Here is an 18,087-nt window from a genome sequence, read left to right as displayed (position 1 = left end):
TATTTCGTCATAATCACTTCAGTGATTTATAATATGACTCATAGAGTTACAATCTGACTTCGACTTAACCAAGGTAAGTCTCAACAAATTTTTAAATTATTGCCTCCTATCAGTTTAACAAGGAAAATTCAACAGCCAAAATAGAGAAGTAGTATTGCTTTGTACTGAATGTCCTTTTAAAAGCCATGGTTCTTTATGATTAAACCTTGAAAATGATAAAAGAACCATCAAGGTTTGAAGAACAATAAGCATGTGTACACAAGCATATGTGTACAACATACTAGGTATGTTTGTGACTGTTCATACGAGATACCTTTATGGAAAACTGAGACGAGATCTTTTACCAATCATCCACATTGATGGTACATTTTTGTAAATGTGGATATTCTTTTATAGATAGGAAACGTTTTTTATCCTGTCAAGGGTGATATAATTTTAAATGTAGTCGTCTTGGGTTTTGACAAGGAAAAAAAATCAGAAGTAATAATACAAGATTTAATATGAAAAATTATAGTGACTCAATTAACAATTTGGAATTGGCACATCATGAAACATTCATTTTCGTCAACGTAACAAACAGAATAACAAATTTCTATAACATTGTACATCAACATGACAATTGTCTGCACAATTCACAAATCAAACGAGACTCGATCATTTGAATTATAGGAGTTTTCCTTATTCATTCATGTATATCTGAGTTATGTGGCATACGAATGCGTAACCATTAAAATAACAATGCTATACTTTATAAGCTGCGTTCAAAAAGCAATTCAATCAAAATAAACAAATATTGCACTTTAAAATATATCAAATCATGTTAATGATCCTGATTTGAGAATAACCAATATATGTATGAAAGTCAGGCCTCAAGAACCATATAAGGAGAACAGACTATATGTACATGTACATGCTTAAACTTTGAATTACATAGCTTAATATCCAATAATTGAATGAAACCAAAGATTTCCTAAAAAGTTGTTTCAGACAAAGTGTAACCACACAAAATATAACTTAAGTAACTAAAAATCAGAAACATATTTTTATAATTTAATTATATTTTTTAACTTGGATGTACATGTAATTTCAATTAATGGTTCTAGGGCCTGATCATGTTAGTCATTTAAAGTGAAAGTTAAATCAATGCCTTCAAATATATCACTTCAAAATGCGCCAAATGAAATAATTTAAATGAGAATTGAATTTTAAAAACACATATACTTCTTTAAAATCTGAAAATTTTTAAATACGTGTAAAAGTTCACACATGTAATATATGAAAACTTCATGTATATAGTTAAAAAAGTCATATAAATTAAGTACATGGTATAAAATTACAATTATTTAAAAATGTACCGGGAATGTCACAGACAGAAGTATACACTAGTACATTATATTCTAAACTCACTCCAATCTATAAAACATAAGATTAAAATATACATTGTAAGATGTGTAAATTGGATCATGCTGGAGTACTCTCTCTCTCTCTCTCTCTCTCTCTCTCTTCTATAACACATTACAATGTACTGAAACCATAAGCTTACAAGATACATCAAGCCTCATAAACTGCAATAACCAATAATTCTGATGAGCTACAATAGATTTTTAAAATCATTAACAACAAGGAAACAAAAGAAATGAGTTGAGCTTCTCCAATAACAATGTAAATCATCAATTACATATATACATTACTGGTAATTAACATGCAATTTACATTTACATTGTACATTTACATTATACATTTTAATATTAATTACAAAATTAATGTCACCTTTTAATTCTGAACACCAGGCTCCGCTATCATGAAACATACTTCACTTCTCATTTCTAAGAATAGAAACTGGATTTCTCTAAAGTATATTGTATGTTTATGAAATTTAGAATACATGTACATGCATGTATTTAAAATATTAAAAAAATCGCTTAGGGATAGGGCATAGTGGGACTATTGTGAACAATCATTACATAGAGACAATAATTACATAAATCAAACATAACAATTGTTATGAACAATCAAGAAAAGCAAACTTGTGGCATCCAAACTTGAACAGCTTTGTTCACTGCACAAAGCAACAAAGAGTTTGCAAATTAACATTCAAATTGAAGTTTGGAAGATTGAGCTTCAGATGGTGGTCTTCATATCTGTGTTGCTGGAGGGTTTCAGTGGGTCACGTGATGTAGCTGTGCGGCCAGAGTTAGATTTAAGTTCACTTTGTCCTTGAGCACTTGGTTTCATCCCTTGACCTAGAAAATCAAAAAGACAGGCAGATGAAAATGTGTTATTTATGTACAGTATATGTACAGTGGTATTATTTTTAATAATTATGCTTTTCATCAATTCTATTTTACTTAAAATAAAGCATTAGGAGAGAATATTCTACCAGATGCTAAAAATATGTGTAAAAAATGCCAACTTCTACATCTCCTTCAAATACACTACATAATAAATAGAAAACAAATTTATTTAAGGTTTCATGGTATTTCATTTTCTGTGGATTTTATAAATGCCTCCTACAGTACACATAATTTTTCTATTTTTTCAGAAACGTCATAACAATACAGTATTATAGTAATTTTTACAGCATGCTGTTACTAGTCTATAAATGTCACATATTGTTTATCAGAGAGAAAGACTTGATAGTGAATGACAGAGATCTGGCCTACCTTTAGCTCCCTGCGTTTTGAGTGGGTCCCCCTTCAGGCCAGATCGAACCACCCCCACATTGGCGTATTCTGCCTCCCTCTCCTCCTCCTCTTCTACTGTTGCTCCCTGATTCTCGTAAATATTACTGGAATCCAAGTAATTCAAGGCCACTTGGTAGCAGTATTGATATTGAGTCTACAAGAAGCATTGTACAGTACTGACAGCCAATCTTCACAAACAATCATATCTCTTTAAAGATTCATCTTATTCAGTTAACATACAATATATTTTGCTTATCAAAAGGAATTAAGAATTTTTTTTTATAAATATATTTAACCAAGATTCCTTATATCCTTGAAAGAAAATGTTCAACAAAAGGGACGGGAAAATTATTGACTTATAACTGTGAATTTCTCACATCACTCAAAATAAGGGATATATTTCTACAAGTGTAAAATCCCTTATTCATCAATTTGAAGAATACAATGATCTGTACCCCTAAATATCTATTAAAACCATCAACCAATGATAAAAAGGGCAACTTAATGTAACAAACTGTGTATCGCATTGAGGGATGGGAGAGTTCTATAGACAGTTTAAAGCTGTGTATCTGTGGTGGCTGCGTTACCTTCGATTTGATGATCTCGGGTTTCCGGATTTGGAGCTGTCGTACAGAGTGGTACACGTTGACCTCATTGTACCAGTCAATGCCATCCAGTATATTACATACCGCACAATAAAGTCCACTCTTTGTCGCTCCATCACTACTTCATAATAAAATGAATATTTATTGAAAAGAAGCCCAAACAGTTACAAAAACATAATGGCCAAAAATATGTACATGTATATACAGTTAAATATACTGCATTTAGAGTTTTTGTTGCCCCACAGTTTAGGGATTACCAGTATTTCACCAACATCATTAATGAAAATCAGAAGAAAATTTAAACTGGAAAAATATCATGTGGTTTGACTTATGTGCATGAGTTTTACATAAGGCAATATCATTTTCAATGGCAACACAGGAGAACAACATAGAGCAAATTTTTGACAAGAAAAATGCCTAACCTGCATACAACTATAATAGGTTTATGCTCCCCGAGCTTGTTCTGCCGTTTCTGCACCTCATAATGTAAACAGTGCAGCAACTTCTGCTGATCAGGCAGCTCACTGGACGATTTCCAACCTTGACCCACAAAGATCTTTACTTCCCTGTCCACCTCGTTTTCTACCACCTGTGTGAACAGAAATATTGGTCAACATCCCAGTTATCAAAAATTAAAAGAGAACTCAAGAGAGTGTGTTTGAGTGACTTGATTAGTGCAGCAATTAAATGCAATAAGCACTTACTAAAGTAGTAAATATCTGTTATCAATGTAAAATTTGCTCACTTAATTTGCATTTTTAAGCATTACAATCGAAAGAAATTTAACTACAGGGAAATCAAAACTATGAAGATCTGTTCCAGAAAACAATTGAAATATTTCAGTATTCATTCTAAAAACTAACTAATCTGAAAAAATGCAAGAAACTCTTAATAGTCTTAATAAACACTTAAAATCAAAAGAAAATTGCAGTTGAATTTACGTGACAGCTGCAAGGTGTGAATGGCATGTTTTTTAAGTGTATGTATATGCATTAGTGTTATGCAATGTGAAGCAAAGCTGATTAATACAGGATAGAAGTGTTTAGTCACTTCCATCAGCACAACACATGTATGGTGCATGTAAATCACCAAGACATCCTTCCTAGATTACCTCATTATAATCTGATTGTGGTGTGTGACTCAGTGGTTCAATATGGTTCAAAATATTTGTATAATCAACTGTCCAATATTGTATATACCTAACAATACAAACTAGTAAATCTGTCCGTGCATCTTCAGAGATTTTAGACTCAGAATTAATTGCTAGGGGTGCTAAGGTTGTTTATGTGGGGATTTTTTCAATATGATTTTAGAGTAGGGTAATTCATAATTCATAATGCAACTTGTGTGTTGTCTTTTTTTCATGGAATTTTTTTTTTCTTTTTTCCATGTAAAAAAGATTTGAGTGGTAGAAAATACATTTGGCAAAAATTTAGTAAGTAATAGTACCAATACATGTGAAATACCTCCCATTAATATATACCGTGTACAGGAAAAAATATGCCCCCGTTTTGTTTTCGCAACTTTTGTCCTTGTTGTCAGCAGACAAATTTAAGACGGAGTGAAACTGAGACAGGTTCAGCAAAGTGAGTGCTTGCCAAAGTTTGTGATGCAGGCATAGGGGATTTTGGCAAGCGCTTGTGAGCACTTGCTCTGCTTAACACGTCTCTGTTTGCAATTTGAGAACGGCGAAAATTAAACGGGGCAAAAATAACTTGTATACAATAATTAAATGCTAATATACCGGTATGTGTTTCAGGAAAAGGCTACACATTATATATTATAACAAAGAATATTATATAATTTATATATTCCTATAACAGAAATGGACTGTAAAAATATGTGGGGATTGTTAATGTCCCAGCATTAATCAGTAGCTAAACACATTGTGTGAACTGGTCTTACCTCCTCATTATCAATGGCATCCAGCTATAAAAACAGATGCCAATTCTCTCAATGTTATGAATACATAAAACTAAACTATAACTTATCAATAACATGTTGACCCGGTCAGAAAAAAAAGGTTACTGGGTACATGTATATTTTATATATTAGGGTATTTGTTTGTTCACACTGTTTCCGCAATGTTACCAGATAGAACAATTTAGAAGAATTTAGTAAGTACATACTGTGTTAGTCATGGTGACTGAGATTTCTGTGACACAGTCCTGGGGCTCCGATACAGCAGTCGTCTGCATCACCAGACGACCCCATTCTGATGTCTGCTCCAGAGCAGGGTAGAAACATTCTTCATAGTCCTAGGAGTAACATTAAAACATTAAATCAAAATGTCTTATAGCAATGCTTTTCCATAAAGAATACACCAGAAATACAGCAAAACTCAAAGATAACATACTTGGGTATTGTGAAACTAAATTAATATGAAAAATTTAGATTTATGTTCCGATAATATCCAAGTTTTTGATGTAATCTAAAAAGTAGACGTCACAAACCAAAAGGAAGTTACCAATTCATCTACTTCACCTATAAACTTTAAAACTTGAAGGTTTCTAAATAGATACCCCTAACAATTTTGTTGCATGGGGTAAAATTATAAGCCTACATATGTATTTGATAGAAAGTTTTCTTCTGCAAGATAAAATTATAAATTTCTCCATCATTAAAACAGGCATAAAAAAACAGCCTGCATTGGTTGGAATATGAGTGATATTTTGACTGATGCTAACTGCATACAGTACCTGAGGGTCGTCCAGCAGTACAACAGAGGAACACTCATAGCAGTGGATCATGGTCCAGAAGTCTGCGATGGTGGTCGGTAGCGGGTACTGTGTCACAAGGAAACCCTCCCTGTTCCAACTTGTCTGAAAAACACCCAAAAAAAATTATACACCCACAGATACGATGATGATCAAACTAACACCACGCTGTTGTGAGAAAATTTTTAAAAAATGATATAATCATTTTTTAAATAAGACAACATTTCTTTCTACAATAGATCTAGATTAAGACATTCTTTTGCCACAGCTCCTTCAAAGCAATTTTTTTTATACAATGAATAAAGTCCTACAAATCTAAATGAACAGAGACTTACTGGCATTATCACAGCATTAATGTAATCCTCATCTTCTCCAAACATGGAGGACAAACGAGCTCGGTAATTGTCAACTAAAAATATATCACAAAATTTGATTTGCTACATATACCGGTATTCCAGAGTAAAGAAACTTTTCTTTTAATAAAGTTTAACAATTTGTTATACATGTAATTTAATTTATAATAAATGTTTAACTTCCATGCAGAATTATCATAAAACAATACTGCTATAAATATTGCCCAACATGTCCAGTTTCTGTAAAGAATACGCTGACTATGTGACATACCAGGGAGGTTATCCTGTGATCTGTTTTTAGGCAGGTTATTTGGATGAAGTGCATCTTGGTAGTCCGTCACCTGATATTCTGGCCGCAGGGCGTTTAATTTCTATTTGATAACAAAATATGTAAATTATTGTAACAACTTGTTAACTAAAATTAAATTCTCCCGCTTGAACTGAGTTGAATTCTTCCAATTCATTTTCTTTACCTCAAACTCTGCATTTACTCTTTGGAGTATTTTGGGATCTTGTGGACCTTTTAGTTTTGATGTTATGCTTCCTGGCAATACTGCATCAGGATTGGTAAATGCCTCCATCAAAATGAAGTGTAGGAAAGTATATTGATCCTGCAAATTGAGCAGCCATTAGTTGTTAGACTTCATGGATTTTGCAATATACTGTATATTCCCCTCCCCTAACACACACTTAATTTGGTTATGATTGGCCTATTTTTTGAGACAAAGCCTAATACATGTACAATCTTAAGGCCAATTCTCAACCCCCAACTCATGGTGATCTAAAAATTAGTTGCTGTGAAATACATGGTTAATTTACAAATATAGTTTTCTGATCTTCAAACTTCTGTAACCCAAATCATGGTAATACTTTATTAAACATTAATACTCTCAATAAACAAATTTATTCACTACTGAATATGCATGTATTTGTGGTACTTTCACGATACTTACAAGAGTCTGGATCATCTTGGTTCGGTTTTTCCTCATTTTTCTAGCAAAGCTTAGGATATCTACGGATCCAGTCTTGAAGCCTTCTTTCCACAAGGCGTCCAGACCAATATAGGTGCCAGTTCTCCCTACCCCTGCACTGAGAGAAACAGCAACAAAACATAAAATACAATTCTCATGAACACAATCAAAATGTCATGATTTCATTTTCATTAATACTTCTTATAATACTGTGGTTTCATTAATTTTTGGGAGCATCAATTTTAGGAATTTGTGATTTAGGAAAATCACAAATTCAATGATCTTAAATTTGAAACCAATGATCTTATCTAACCTGCAGTGTACGACAGTGGGAGGAACCTCGTATTCTGTGCTATTTCCGTTGACTTTGCGGTAGAACTGTAGGAGCTGGAATGCATCAGGAACGCCATGGTCAGGCCAGGCGGTAAAGTGGTATTGGGTCACCATTCTACTCTCATCAGTCTAAACCAAAGAGGAAACAAATATAGTAATGTCACGGACGTTATATCTACTGCAAACAAGTAATTGCAAAAAATGATGATAAAATATTATATTTAATAAGCTCTGCTTTTCTTATATAAGAGATCTTAAAGGAATATCAATTTGAATTAAAAATTTTCTCATTGATCTTTCACATGAATATCACTTTTACAAAGTTTTACCTTTGTATCAGTAATTTTGATTTTCCTGAGAACAAAGACTGGGAAGACATTTTCAGAATCCGTGGTAACTCTCAGTTTGTAACAACTGATGGATTTTTTCTCGTCGGGCCAGTACTTGTAACATTTCACCTGCATAACAAAGAGGAGATGGTTCAATCTATGAATCAATGTATGTAATGGATATTAATAAGCTTCTGCGGTCCATGTGGTAAATTTATCAAATTTTCTTTCATTTTACACTTATTTATCTACATATACATTTTCAGTTCAATGGAAACTATTATTTGGACTTGCAAGATGATCAGTAATACAAGTGAATAATCACAACTATCAATAAATGAGATTCTCAAAATAGTTTATAACTACAGCAATCATATACGACATATTTTGTAATACATATAGACCCAAGCACTTGATTTTACATTCTGTCGTTTTACACCAAGTGCCAGAATATTAAATCGCAAACACAACACTTGTTTTAATTTTACATATAAATTCCTTGCATTTAATTGGAAATTTAAAGCACACATACCCTTTTATTCTCCTTGAGGTTTGTTACCATGACAATTTTCCTGGCTTCTTCTTGCCAGACCATACTCCAAAAATCAGGTGTGGTAGCCTTCAGTGGACCTTATTTAAAAAAATCAAGCTTGTATACAACTACAGAAATTGACAATAAAGTCAAGCTTGTATAAAAACTAGAAGACCTGGCATTAGAAGTCAAGATTGTACACAGATAGAAGAATTATAACAATACAAGCCAAGCTTGTACAAAAACAAAGCAATCTAACAACAGACTCAAAGAGCTTATTAACAATAAAACTCTAATAATAAATCGGAAGTCCTAGCAATGGAATTAGAGGATCAGACAACAGAACTTCTGTTTTGTACATAAATCAGTGGATATTACAAAACTCAAACTTATGCTTAAATAACAGAACCTAATAATAGTTCACAAATCATTAAGGAAAACAAATCAGACAGTTTTTAAGTTCTGCATGATTTCTGAAGATCAGTATGGATTATGTCGGTAATACCTTGAGTTGCAATGTAGGCTCTCTTTTTCTTGAATCCCTGAAATGAAATGAAGAACATTAAATTTAGACGTTCATAAAGGGGAAGCTAATTTTAAATCTGAAACTTGCTTATTTATAATAAAATTAAGGTTTTACTTACATCAATATAATTTGCATTGATGTAATCAGTATGTCCAATAGGCAAGTCTCTTAATTTCACCCTTGAATGATCATCTGAAACCGAAAACAGATTTGTTTTATCATAAATATTCTTTAGGTTTAGCTGTGAAAAAGTAACTATTTTGAGAATGATATAAACTTACAAGCCAACATGTTTGTATATCTGTTTTTAGGCACATTATCTTCAAGTTTGCTATCTTTGGTAGGTAAAAACATCCCATCTGGTAAACTCTGTTTAAATATACCAACATTACTAATGGTAATTCCAAAACGTTAAAAGAAGAAAAACTTTTCATGTTCTATTCCAAAAAGAAAAGCAGTAGTTAAGTTATTACACACTATATCATTTATGATTTCTTTAAAACAACACCCATGGGGAAACAAGTCCCAGTGAATCAGGGCTTTGAAGCTTTTAATTCATTGTCCAGTCATACCTGGTAATCGGCGGTGAATCTGTTCTGTTCCTGGAGTTTGATGATGTGACTTTGGATATCTTTGACAGGTATAGGGTGTTCATGTTCATCTCCAGTGTAGACTAAATCTCCATCATCATCATATTCATACGGCAGGGAGTCATCAATCTTTTCTGTGAATTAATCATGTAATTGTGATATTCATTCAATACATATATGTATCAGGTTTATGCCCTAATATCTAGGAGACTGAGGCAATCATGTTCATTCAGGTACATACCGGGTAAGTCTGGTAATTATAAATCACACAATTATTTTATATCACTGAACATGATCATTTATAAATATCCTCAATTGAATTTGTTTAATTTAATTTTCATTAAACTTTGTTCATGTAGTTCATGATTTATAAATGAATCACCTGGTAAAATTTTTTTTTTTTATATCAACGATCAACTTTTTTCTTAAAATTTACACAATTTTCTTGTACACAGTGCATTAATTCTTCTTCTTGGCAATTTTTTCTTACATAAATTAAAGATAAGTTTTAGCATATTTTTGGCAAGAAGTAAATACTTTAAACACGGTTATCAAGGCGAGTTGAACAAGAGATGTTTGTGAAAACTCATGCCCCCCTCCCTTGAAGATTTCTGTGAAGAAAATGAATGGAACCTGTAAATAATTGGAATTTTTCAAAGTCCAAGGAGGGGCATAACTCTGTCAAAAATTGCTCAATCATACCCAAAATCAACTTGACTAAGATATTCTCATGATAAATCTGTATTTATTTCATTTTAGTAAGTGCAACCTCTACAAAGAATATGAATGGAAACTGCAAATATTTTTAAAGTGGAGTTTTTCATCATCAATATACTGGTAATCAAAATTACCACATCATCAAAATTACAATGTCAACAGTAATACTATCACAATCCTGACCAATATTTAAAGTACCTCTTTTAGGGATTCCATAAGGTGCAATAGGAATTGCAGTAAGTGGCACCAAGATTACATCATTTCCTGCAATCTCTTCATCTGTCAATTTCCTTCGGTTTTTCTTTCTAGAATTCAGATCACAGAACTTTTATACAGCAAAATTAAATCCAAGAACTAATTTTCTATGCCTCGTTCGTTTATACATCAAATTTATTGTCTATACCATCAAGCTATTAAAATATGAACTATTTAACACATTTTTGTAACTGTATCTATTTCTCAGCTGTGGTTGGAAAACTTCACAGTTTTCCTAAAAAAAATCTTTCATTTACAAAATTAATTTTATTTTGAAAACTTGTTCAAATATCTTTACATTCTTTATTTGATAACAATGACTTTATACAGCATTGTGTATTATTTTTTTTTCATGTTAAAATTCCATTTACCATACAGTTTCTTTTTAAGTTTATAGATAATAGCAAACAAAAAATTTTTATACATCTCATGTAATTTGAAAGACTAAACATGATATTTTTCTTCTATACTTTTGTCATCCATTTTTTTTAAAAAAATATTCATCTTTAACAAACCTAAAGAAGGAGGCAATTTTACTTCAATGTATTCTTTTGTGTACTACATAAAAGTGAATGACTCTTTTCCATCATATACAAATGCTTTTTCTACTTACAGCACAAATTGTTACAACTTTTTACCTTTGTAAGAAACTTTTTCTATGACATAAGTTAAAAAAACCATATTCTAACAATCTTACTTGAAGATGATGAATCCAGAGAAGATGACAGCTAGGATGATGAAGAACAAGAGGACCGAGGGAACAAGAATGGCTACCAAAGGACCCGCCGTTACTATAAAAAAAAAATCAATGTAAAAATTGTCAAAGCTTATCAAAAAGGATAGAAAAATACATACATTGAACAACTTCGGATTTTGAGATTAGTTGTTGGTATGTCAACACATCAACATAACCAATAATAGCACCATTTAAACAGTATAATTTTATTAATGATTTGAATGTATAATTCATCGTTACTGTATAAAAACCCAAGCTTACCTGTGCTGGAATCAGTCAAAGCAGTTGTTACCACAGTGGTGGTGGTGACAGAGGTTGACTGTGACGGAACAACAGGTGGTAGTGTCTGGTTAGTTGTCACCTGTGTTGTCGGTGTTGTCTGTCTGATGGTCTGCGTTGTTAGTCGTTGAGTTGTCGATCTCTCTGTAGTCTGTGTTATTGGTTTTTGTGTTGTTGTAGTCTCTGTTGTCTGTGTTGTAGATTCTTGTGTTGTTGTACTCTCAGTTGTTGGTCCTTGAGTTGTTGTACTCTCAGTTGTTGGTCCTTGAGTTGTTGTACCCTCAGTTGTTGGTCCTTGAGTTGTTTCACTCCCAGTTGTTGATTCTTCAGTAGTACCAACTGTTGATTCATGACTTGTTGCAATCTCTGTTGTTTCTGTTGAACCTTCAATAGTACTTCCTGTTGGTCCTTCAATTGTTGTTCCCTCTATTGTTGATTCTTCAGTAGTAATTAAAGTTGACTCTTGAGTTGTTTCACTTTCTGTTGTTGATCCTTCAGAAGTATTTGCTGTTGGTCCTTCATTTGTTGTTCCCTCTGTTGTCTGTGATCCTTGTTCTAGAGAGGTAGTCTCAGTTAATGAGGAGGTTGATTGTGCAATTGTGGTTTCTTCTGTTGTTGATTGCATTGTTCCAGAAGTCACATTTGATGAACTTTCAGATGAAGTTTCAGTTACATTTGAGGGCACTGTTGTTGATTCAGACAATGTAGAATAAGTGGAGTCAGAGATCTGTGCTGTTGATTCAGAAGTCAAAGCCGATTCAGTGGTTGAAACAGACTCTTTAGAAGTTGACATAATAGTGTCTGTCTGTGAAGTTGTCTCAGCAACTTCTGTTGTTGGTTGGATTGACTGAGAGGACAAAGTAGATGAAGCAGGCATTGTGGAATTTGGGGGTGTAGTTAAAATTTCAGTCGTAGAAACAGAAGGCATTTCAGATGTTGATTCAACAGTAGTTTCGCCTTTTGTCGTCAAATCGGTGACAATTGTTGACTCACTGGAAGAAGATATTTGTTCAGTAGATAGAGATGTCAATCCCTCATTTGTTGCTGACTCTGTTTCAGAAGAAATGGTTTCACTTGTAGCTGCTGGTAATTCAGTTGATGTTATTGATTGAGAGGACATTGAACTTGTTGCCATCTCTGTTGTCTGCTCTGATGCTGATGAAGATGATGTGGTCACTTCTGTTGAGGTTACCTCAAGAGAGGAAGGTGTGGTGGTACTTTCTGTTGAGGTTACCACAAGTGCACTTTCTGTTGAGTTTACCCCAGGTACACTTTCTGTTGAGGTTACCCCAGGAGTGATAGATGTTGTAGTACTTTCTGTTGAGGCTACTTCAGAAGTGGTAGGTGCTGTAGTACTTTCTGTTGAGGTTACCCCAGGAGTGGAAGATATGATGGTACTTTCTGTTGAGGTTACCCCAGGAGTGAAAGATGCTGTGGTACTTTCTGTTGAGGCTACTCCAGAAGTGGTAGATGCTGTGGTACTTTCTGTTGAGGCTACTTCAGAAGTGGTAGATGCTGTGGTACTTTCTGTTGAGGCTACTCCAGGAGTGGAAGATGTCACGGTACTTTCTGTTGAGGTTACCCCAGGAGCAATAAATGCTGTGGTACTTTCTGTTGAGGTTACCCCTGGAGAGGTAGATATTGTGGTACCTACAGTTGAAGTTGATTCTTTTGAAACTGAAGTGCTTTCACTTCCTATTGTAGTAACTCTACCTGTCACAGATCCTGTGGTAGTTGGAATAGTTGATATTATCACTGTGTTTGATGTTGTTGAAGTTTCAGCATTGGTGGCCTCACTCTGGGCACTAGTCATTGTGACTTTACTTGTAGAGGCTATCTCAGGTACACTGGTTGACATGGATGTGGTTTGAATGTCTGTAGTAGTCATAAAAATTGTGGTATTTGGTGCTGATGTCACATTCTGTGTTGTTGTGTTATTGGATGCCGCATTTGTTGTCTGACTGATCATTGTGGCCGTACTCGTTGTGTCTGCCATACTGTCAGAGGTTGTTTCTGTGGTCGTGTCAGGGGCCGTGGAAGTGGATTTTGATGTTGCTGTTACAGTAGTTGTGTCAGTGGCTGTAGTAGTCGATTCTGATGTTGTTTCTGTGGTTGGGTCAGTGGCTTCTGTGGTTGTGTCAGTGGCTGTTGTACTGAATTCTGATGTTATTGTTTCTGTGGTTGTATCAGGGGCTGTAGTAATCGATTCTGATGTTGCTGTTTCTGTGGTTGTGTCAGGGGCTCTAGAAGTTGATTCTGATGTTGCTGTTTTTGTGGTTGTGTCAGTGGATGTAGTACTGGAATCTGTTGTTGCTGTTTCTGTGGTTGTATCAGTGGCTGTGGTAATTAATTCTGATGTTGCTGTTTCAGTTGCAGTGTCAGGGGCTGTAGTACTGGATTCTGATGTTGCTGTTTCTGTGGTTGTGTCAGGGGCTGTGGTACTGGATTTTGATGATGCTGTTACAGTGATTGCATCAGTTGGGGTAGTAGTTGATTCGGATGTTGCTGTTTCTGTGGTTGTGTAAGTAGCTGTAGTTGTTAATTCTGAAGTTGTTTCAGTGGTTGTGTCAGGGGCTGTGGTATTGGATTCTGGTGTTGCTGTTTCTATGGTTGTATCAGTTGCGGTAGTAGTGGATTCTTGTGTTGCTGTTTCTGTGGTTGTTTCAGTTGCGGTAGTAGTTGAATCTGATGTAGCTGTATTTGTGGTTGTATCAGTGGCTGTAGTACTAGATTCTGGTGTTGCTGTTTCTGTGGTTGTGTAAGTGGCTGTTGTACTCAATTTTGATGTTGCTGTTTCTGTGGTTGTATCAGTGTCTGTTGTACTTAATTCTGATGTTGCTGTTTCAGTGGTTGTTACAGTTGCTGTAGTAGAGGATTCGGATGTTGCTGTTTCTGTGGTTGTATCAGTGGCGGTTGTAGTTGATTCTGATGTTGCTATTTTAGTTGTAGTGTCATGGGCTTTTGTACTAGATTCTGATGTTGCTGTTTCTGTGGTTGTATCAGAGGCTGTAGTAGTTGATTCTGATGTTGCTGTTTCTGTGGTTGTATCAGTTTGGGTCGTAGCTGGTTCTGTTTCTGTGGTTGTATCAGTGTTTGTAGCACTGGATTCTGATGTTGCTGTTTCTGTGGTTGCGTCAGGGGCTGTAGTAGTTAATTCTGATGTTGCTGTTTCTGTGGTTGTTTCAGTGTCTGTAGTACTGGATTCTAATGTTGCTGTTTCTGTGGTTGTATCGGTGTCTGTAGCACTGGATTCTAATGTTGCTGTTTCTGTGGTTGTATCAGTGGCGGTTGTAGTTGATTCTGTTGTTGCTGTTTCTGTGGTTGTATCAGTTGCGGTAGAAGTTGAATCTGATGTTGCTGTTTCTGTGGTTGTATCAGTTGCGGTAGTAGTTGATTCTGATGTTGCTGTTTCAGTTGTTGTGTCAGTGGATGTAGTACTGGATTCTGATGTTGCTGTTTCTGTGGTTCTATCAGTGGCTGTTGTAGTTGATTCTGATGTTGCTATATTAGTTGTAGTGTCATGGGCTGTAGTACTGGATTCTGATGTTGCTGTTTCTGTGGTTGTATCACTGGCTGTTGTAGCTGATTCTGATGTTGCTATATTAGTTGTAGTGTCATGGGCTGTAATAGTTGATTCTGATGTTGCTTCTGTGGTTGTATCAGTGTCAGTAGTACTGGATTCTGATGTTGCTTTATCAGTGGTTGTGTCAGGGGCTGTTGTAGTTGATTCTGGTGTTGCTGTTTCTGTGGTTGTATCAGTATCAGTAGTACTGGATTCTGGTGTTGCTGTTTCAGTGGTTGTGTCAGGGGCTGTAGTACTGGATTCTGGTGTTGCTGTTTCAGTGTCTGTAGTGCTGGTTTCTGTTGTGGCAACTGTGGTAGATGACTCTTCAATATCAGTTGTAGTATCTAATGTTGTATCAATTAGTGTTACTTCGCTTGTAATTATTTCATTATCAGTAGTTATTTGTTGAGCATTGGTTGACGATTCTTCTGTGGTGGTCACAGCTGCCGCTGCTCTATATGCAGCCCTAAGGATAGGGTTCTCAGTGGTAGTCAACTCAGACACATCCTCATAACTGTCAGCTGTATAAATAAATACAGTAATAATAAGTTATTTTTTTTACTTTAACATTAAGGAAGGACATGAGAGCATCAAACATCTTCTTTTAAATCATGATAAAAAAAAGTTTAAGATCTTTAGTCTGTTAAATTCTCTTCTCAAATCATAACAACAAAGTGTCAAGAATAAAAAAGTTGTTCAACTTATATGAATCTAAAAATACTGCGGAATCATTAGATTTTGTGATGGCTAAATTTTCATGGATGTCATCTGTACCTCTCATCAATGAATTAACATCTTCCATGAATTAATGAATTAAGGTAATTAAGTCATATTTCCTTTTGTATAGGTATAACAGAATACACAAAATTACATCCCCACAAATCTGTAAAATTAAAGCAATGCATGAAATTGGTCCCCCACGAAATTTCATGATTCTACAGTAGTCTTTTGCAATTCAAAACAGCAAGAGAATCCTAAGTTTTGTTTAATCTGAATTTAATATGGCTAAAATTACATCAATACAATCATTTCCCCATGCAAAAATGGAACCATTTAATTGAATTCATTCCTATATTGCAAATAGTACAGGACATACAATTTTTGCTATAACTATAATCCAGACGCACATATATCATACACCATTTATTTGACCTATGAGTAAGTGATGTTTTCCGGTGCTGCAATTGTAACAATTGGTACTAAAAATAACAACTACACACTCCTAAAATAATCCGTAAACAATTACTCTACAGTACATTGAATAAACAATTAACACAACATCAAGTTGTACCAAATTTGACATGCAATTCTGTATGGATAACATTATTCATATAAATATGAATGCGACAAAGGAAATGCTTAAAAGATTGGCAGAAAGATAATTGGTAAAAAGTAAATTTGCACTTCGACCGTTTCCATGCAGGCATCAGCTTGATAGGCATGGGAAAATTATATCAAATTCATGAATATTGCCCAGACGCCAACTGTCTTCCTGTTGGTGACCTTCAAGTATTTTGGATCTCTGAATGTACCAGCCATAAGTCCTAGGTCAAAAACAAGATACAGAATCTGGCCTACTTACATTATAGTGACCAGCTTCATTTGTGCTTCGTTTCAATTTATTCCGACAAGAAATGTTTATTTTATCAATTTATAATTTTATTTAAATCATGCATATTTTAACTTTGTAATGATTTCCGTTATAAACATGAATATAACAATGAAAATCAAATTCATGAATCTGATTTATAATCCATGTACATGTATTGTAATTTCCGTGTTTTTATCAATATTTCTAAATACCTTCTGAAAAGTGTTACCTTCCTAGCAACCACAATATTCATTGTTATACAAACAAACATGCAGGAAATATTGTTCAACCTGTGAGTGAAATTGCACAGTTACTTACTGGCTCAATTTATCCAACCAACCATCGAGAGAGACGGAGACAATTATAGCATGTCTAGATCTATACAGACCAACACATTTATTTAAAAAAAAAAAAACATCGAGCCCTTGTCACCAACCACTCTATTTGTGCACGCAGCTTCTGTTATGGGTGTGAATGTTTTTGAAGATATTGAAGTGGGGTCACGTTCAACCACTCACACCTGATAATTTACACAACATAAATTATACCCACTAGTATATTATTAAGATAACCAAAAATGATATAAAAATCAGATCTTTGAAGGGAAATGCCCTTCAGATTACAAAACAATTTGAAACTAATTTATCACAGTTCAAAATGTTTTTCTCTTTTGTACTTTGTGAAGATTTTGTTAAAAAGGCCAATGAACTAATATGAGTTAAATTTGGCCTCTATGATATGCAATAATATGCAACTTTTAAGTCTCAGATACATTATTATTTTATTTTTTACTAGAGTTGATATAAGATATATTTTCCATTACCAGATTTATTTGCCATTGCTGGCTATTAATGATGTCAGAAGTGATTGACACTTTTTGGGAGTTGATTTTAAATCAACTCTCCTATGCAGTTACTCAAGCAAACCAAAAGTGAAACAGTGTTTGGACCAAAGCACAAACTAACACCGCTGATAACATTTAGTCCATGAAAATAATCAATAATTTGATGTAATGTATTCTTAAACATTGTTTTTCAAGGAATTTTATTTATAGATGCCTTGTAAATAGTAAAATTTTAAATGGTACGAACAATTTATATATTTTTTGTAGTTGTACATTGTATGTATTCCTACGCCAGAGTTCAACATATCCGTAAATCTCCGACAAGCAGAGAGTCTCTCTTGCTTATCATTGATTAACGGAGACAGACGAGACTAGAGTTCAATAGTGCTTCGATCCATACTATTTCTTTGAAATATCGATTACTGATACGTAGTTTGATGGAATTAATTCTTTGAATATT

At 34.2% G+C, this 18,087-nt stretch overlaps 1 protein-coding gene across 3 annotated transcripts in view; it reads right to left on the bottom strand.

Moving 5' to 3' along the window:
* Nucleotides 1-481: 481 nt before the first annotated feature.
* The window catches only part of LOC128165537 (mucin-22-like), a 37,491-nt gene continuing 19,885 nt past the window's right edge, over nt 482-18,087 (bottom strand). Inside the window, exons 6-26 of one of the 3 annotated variants that reach the window (XM_052830176.1) lie at nt 11,610-15,713; nt 11,310-11,403; nt 10,556-10,662; nt 9,623-9,774; nt 9,332-9,419; nt 9,169-9,242; nt 9,030-9,066; nt 8,525-8,622; nt 7,993-8,121; nt 7,644-7,792; nt 7,313-7,448; nt 6,833-6,970; nt 6,631-6,730; nt 6,342-6,415; nt 5,989-6,111; nt 5,419-5,547; nt 5,195-5,218; nt 3,712-3,878; nt 3,272-3,407; nt 2,664-2,838; nt 482-2,243 (exon numbers count right to left, since the gene is read on the bottom strand). In XM_052830176.1, coding sequence (XP_052686136.1) covers nt 2,122-2,243; nt 2,664-2,838; nt 3,272-3,407; nt 3,712-3,878; nt 5,195-5,218; nt 5,419-5,547; nt 5,989-6,111; nt 6,342-6,415; nt 6,631-6,730; nt 6,833-6,970; nt 7,313-7,448; nt 7,644-7,792; nt 7,993-8,121; nt 8,525-8,622; nt 9,030-9,066; nt 9,169-9,242; nt 9,332-9,419; nt 9,623-9,774; nt 10,556-10,662; nt 11,310-11,403; nt 11,610-15,713 — 6,356 coding nt within the window. In that variant the 3' untranslated portion in view covers nt 482-2,121. Of the gene's footprint in view, nt 2,244-2,663; nt 2,839-3,271; nt 3,411-3,711; nt 3,879-5,194; nt 5,219-5,418; nt 5,548-5,988; nt 6,112-6,341; nt 6,416-6,630; nt 6,731-6,832; nt 6,971-7,312; nt 7,449-7,643; nt 7,793-7,992; nt 8,122-8,524; nt 8,623-9,029; nt 9,067-9,168; nt 9,243-9,331; nt 9,420-9,622; nt 9,775-10,555; nt 10,663-11,309; nt 11,404-11,609; nt 15,714-18,087 lie in introns of all 3 variants that reach the window. The other 2 variants (XM_052830175.1, XM_052830177.1) reach the window with 2 other exon arrangements.

The sequence above is a fragment of the Crassostrea angulata genome, chromosome 10, assembly GCF_025612915.1.
Source record: "Crassostrea angulata isolate pt1a10 chromosome 10, ASM2561291v2, whole genome shotgun sequence".
In the NCBI taxonomy this organism is placed as follows: Eukaryota; Metazoa; Mollusca; class Bivalvia; order Ostreida; family Ostreidae; genus Magallana; species Magallana angulata.
The sequence above is the reverse complement of the archived record's forward strand: the minus strand, read 5'-3'. Positions and strand labels throughout refer to the sequence as shown.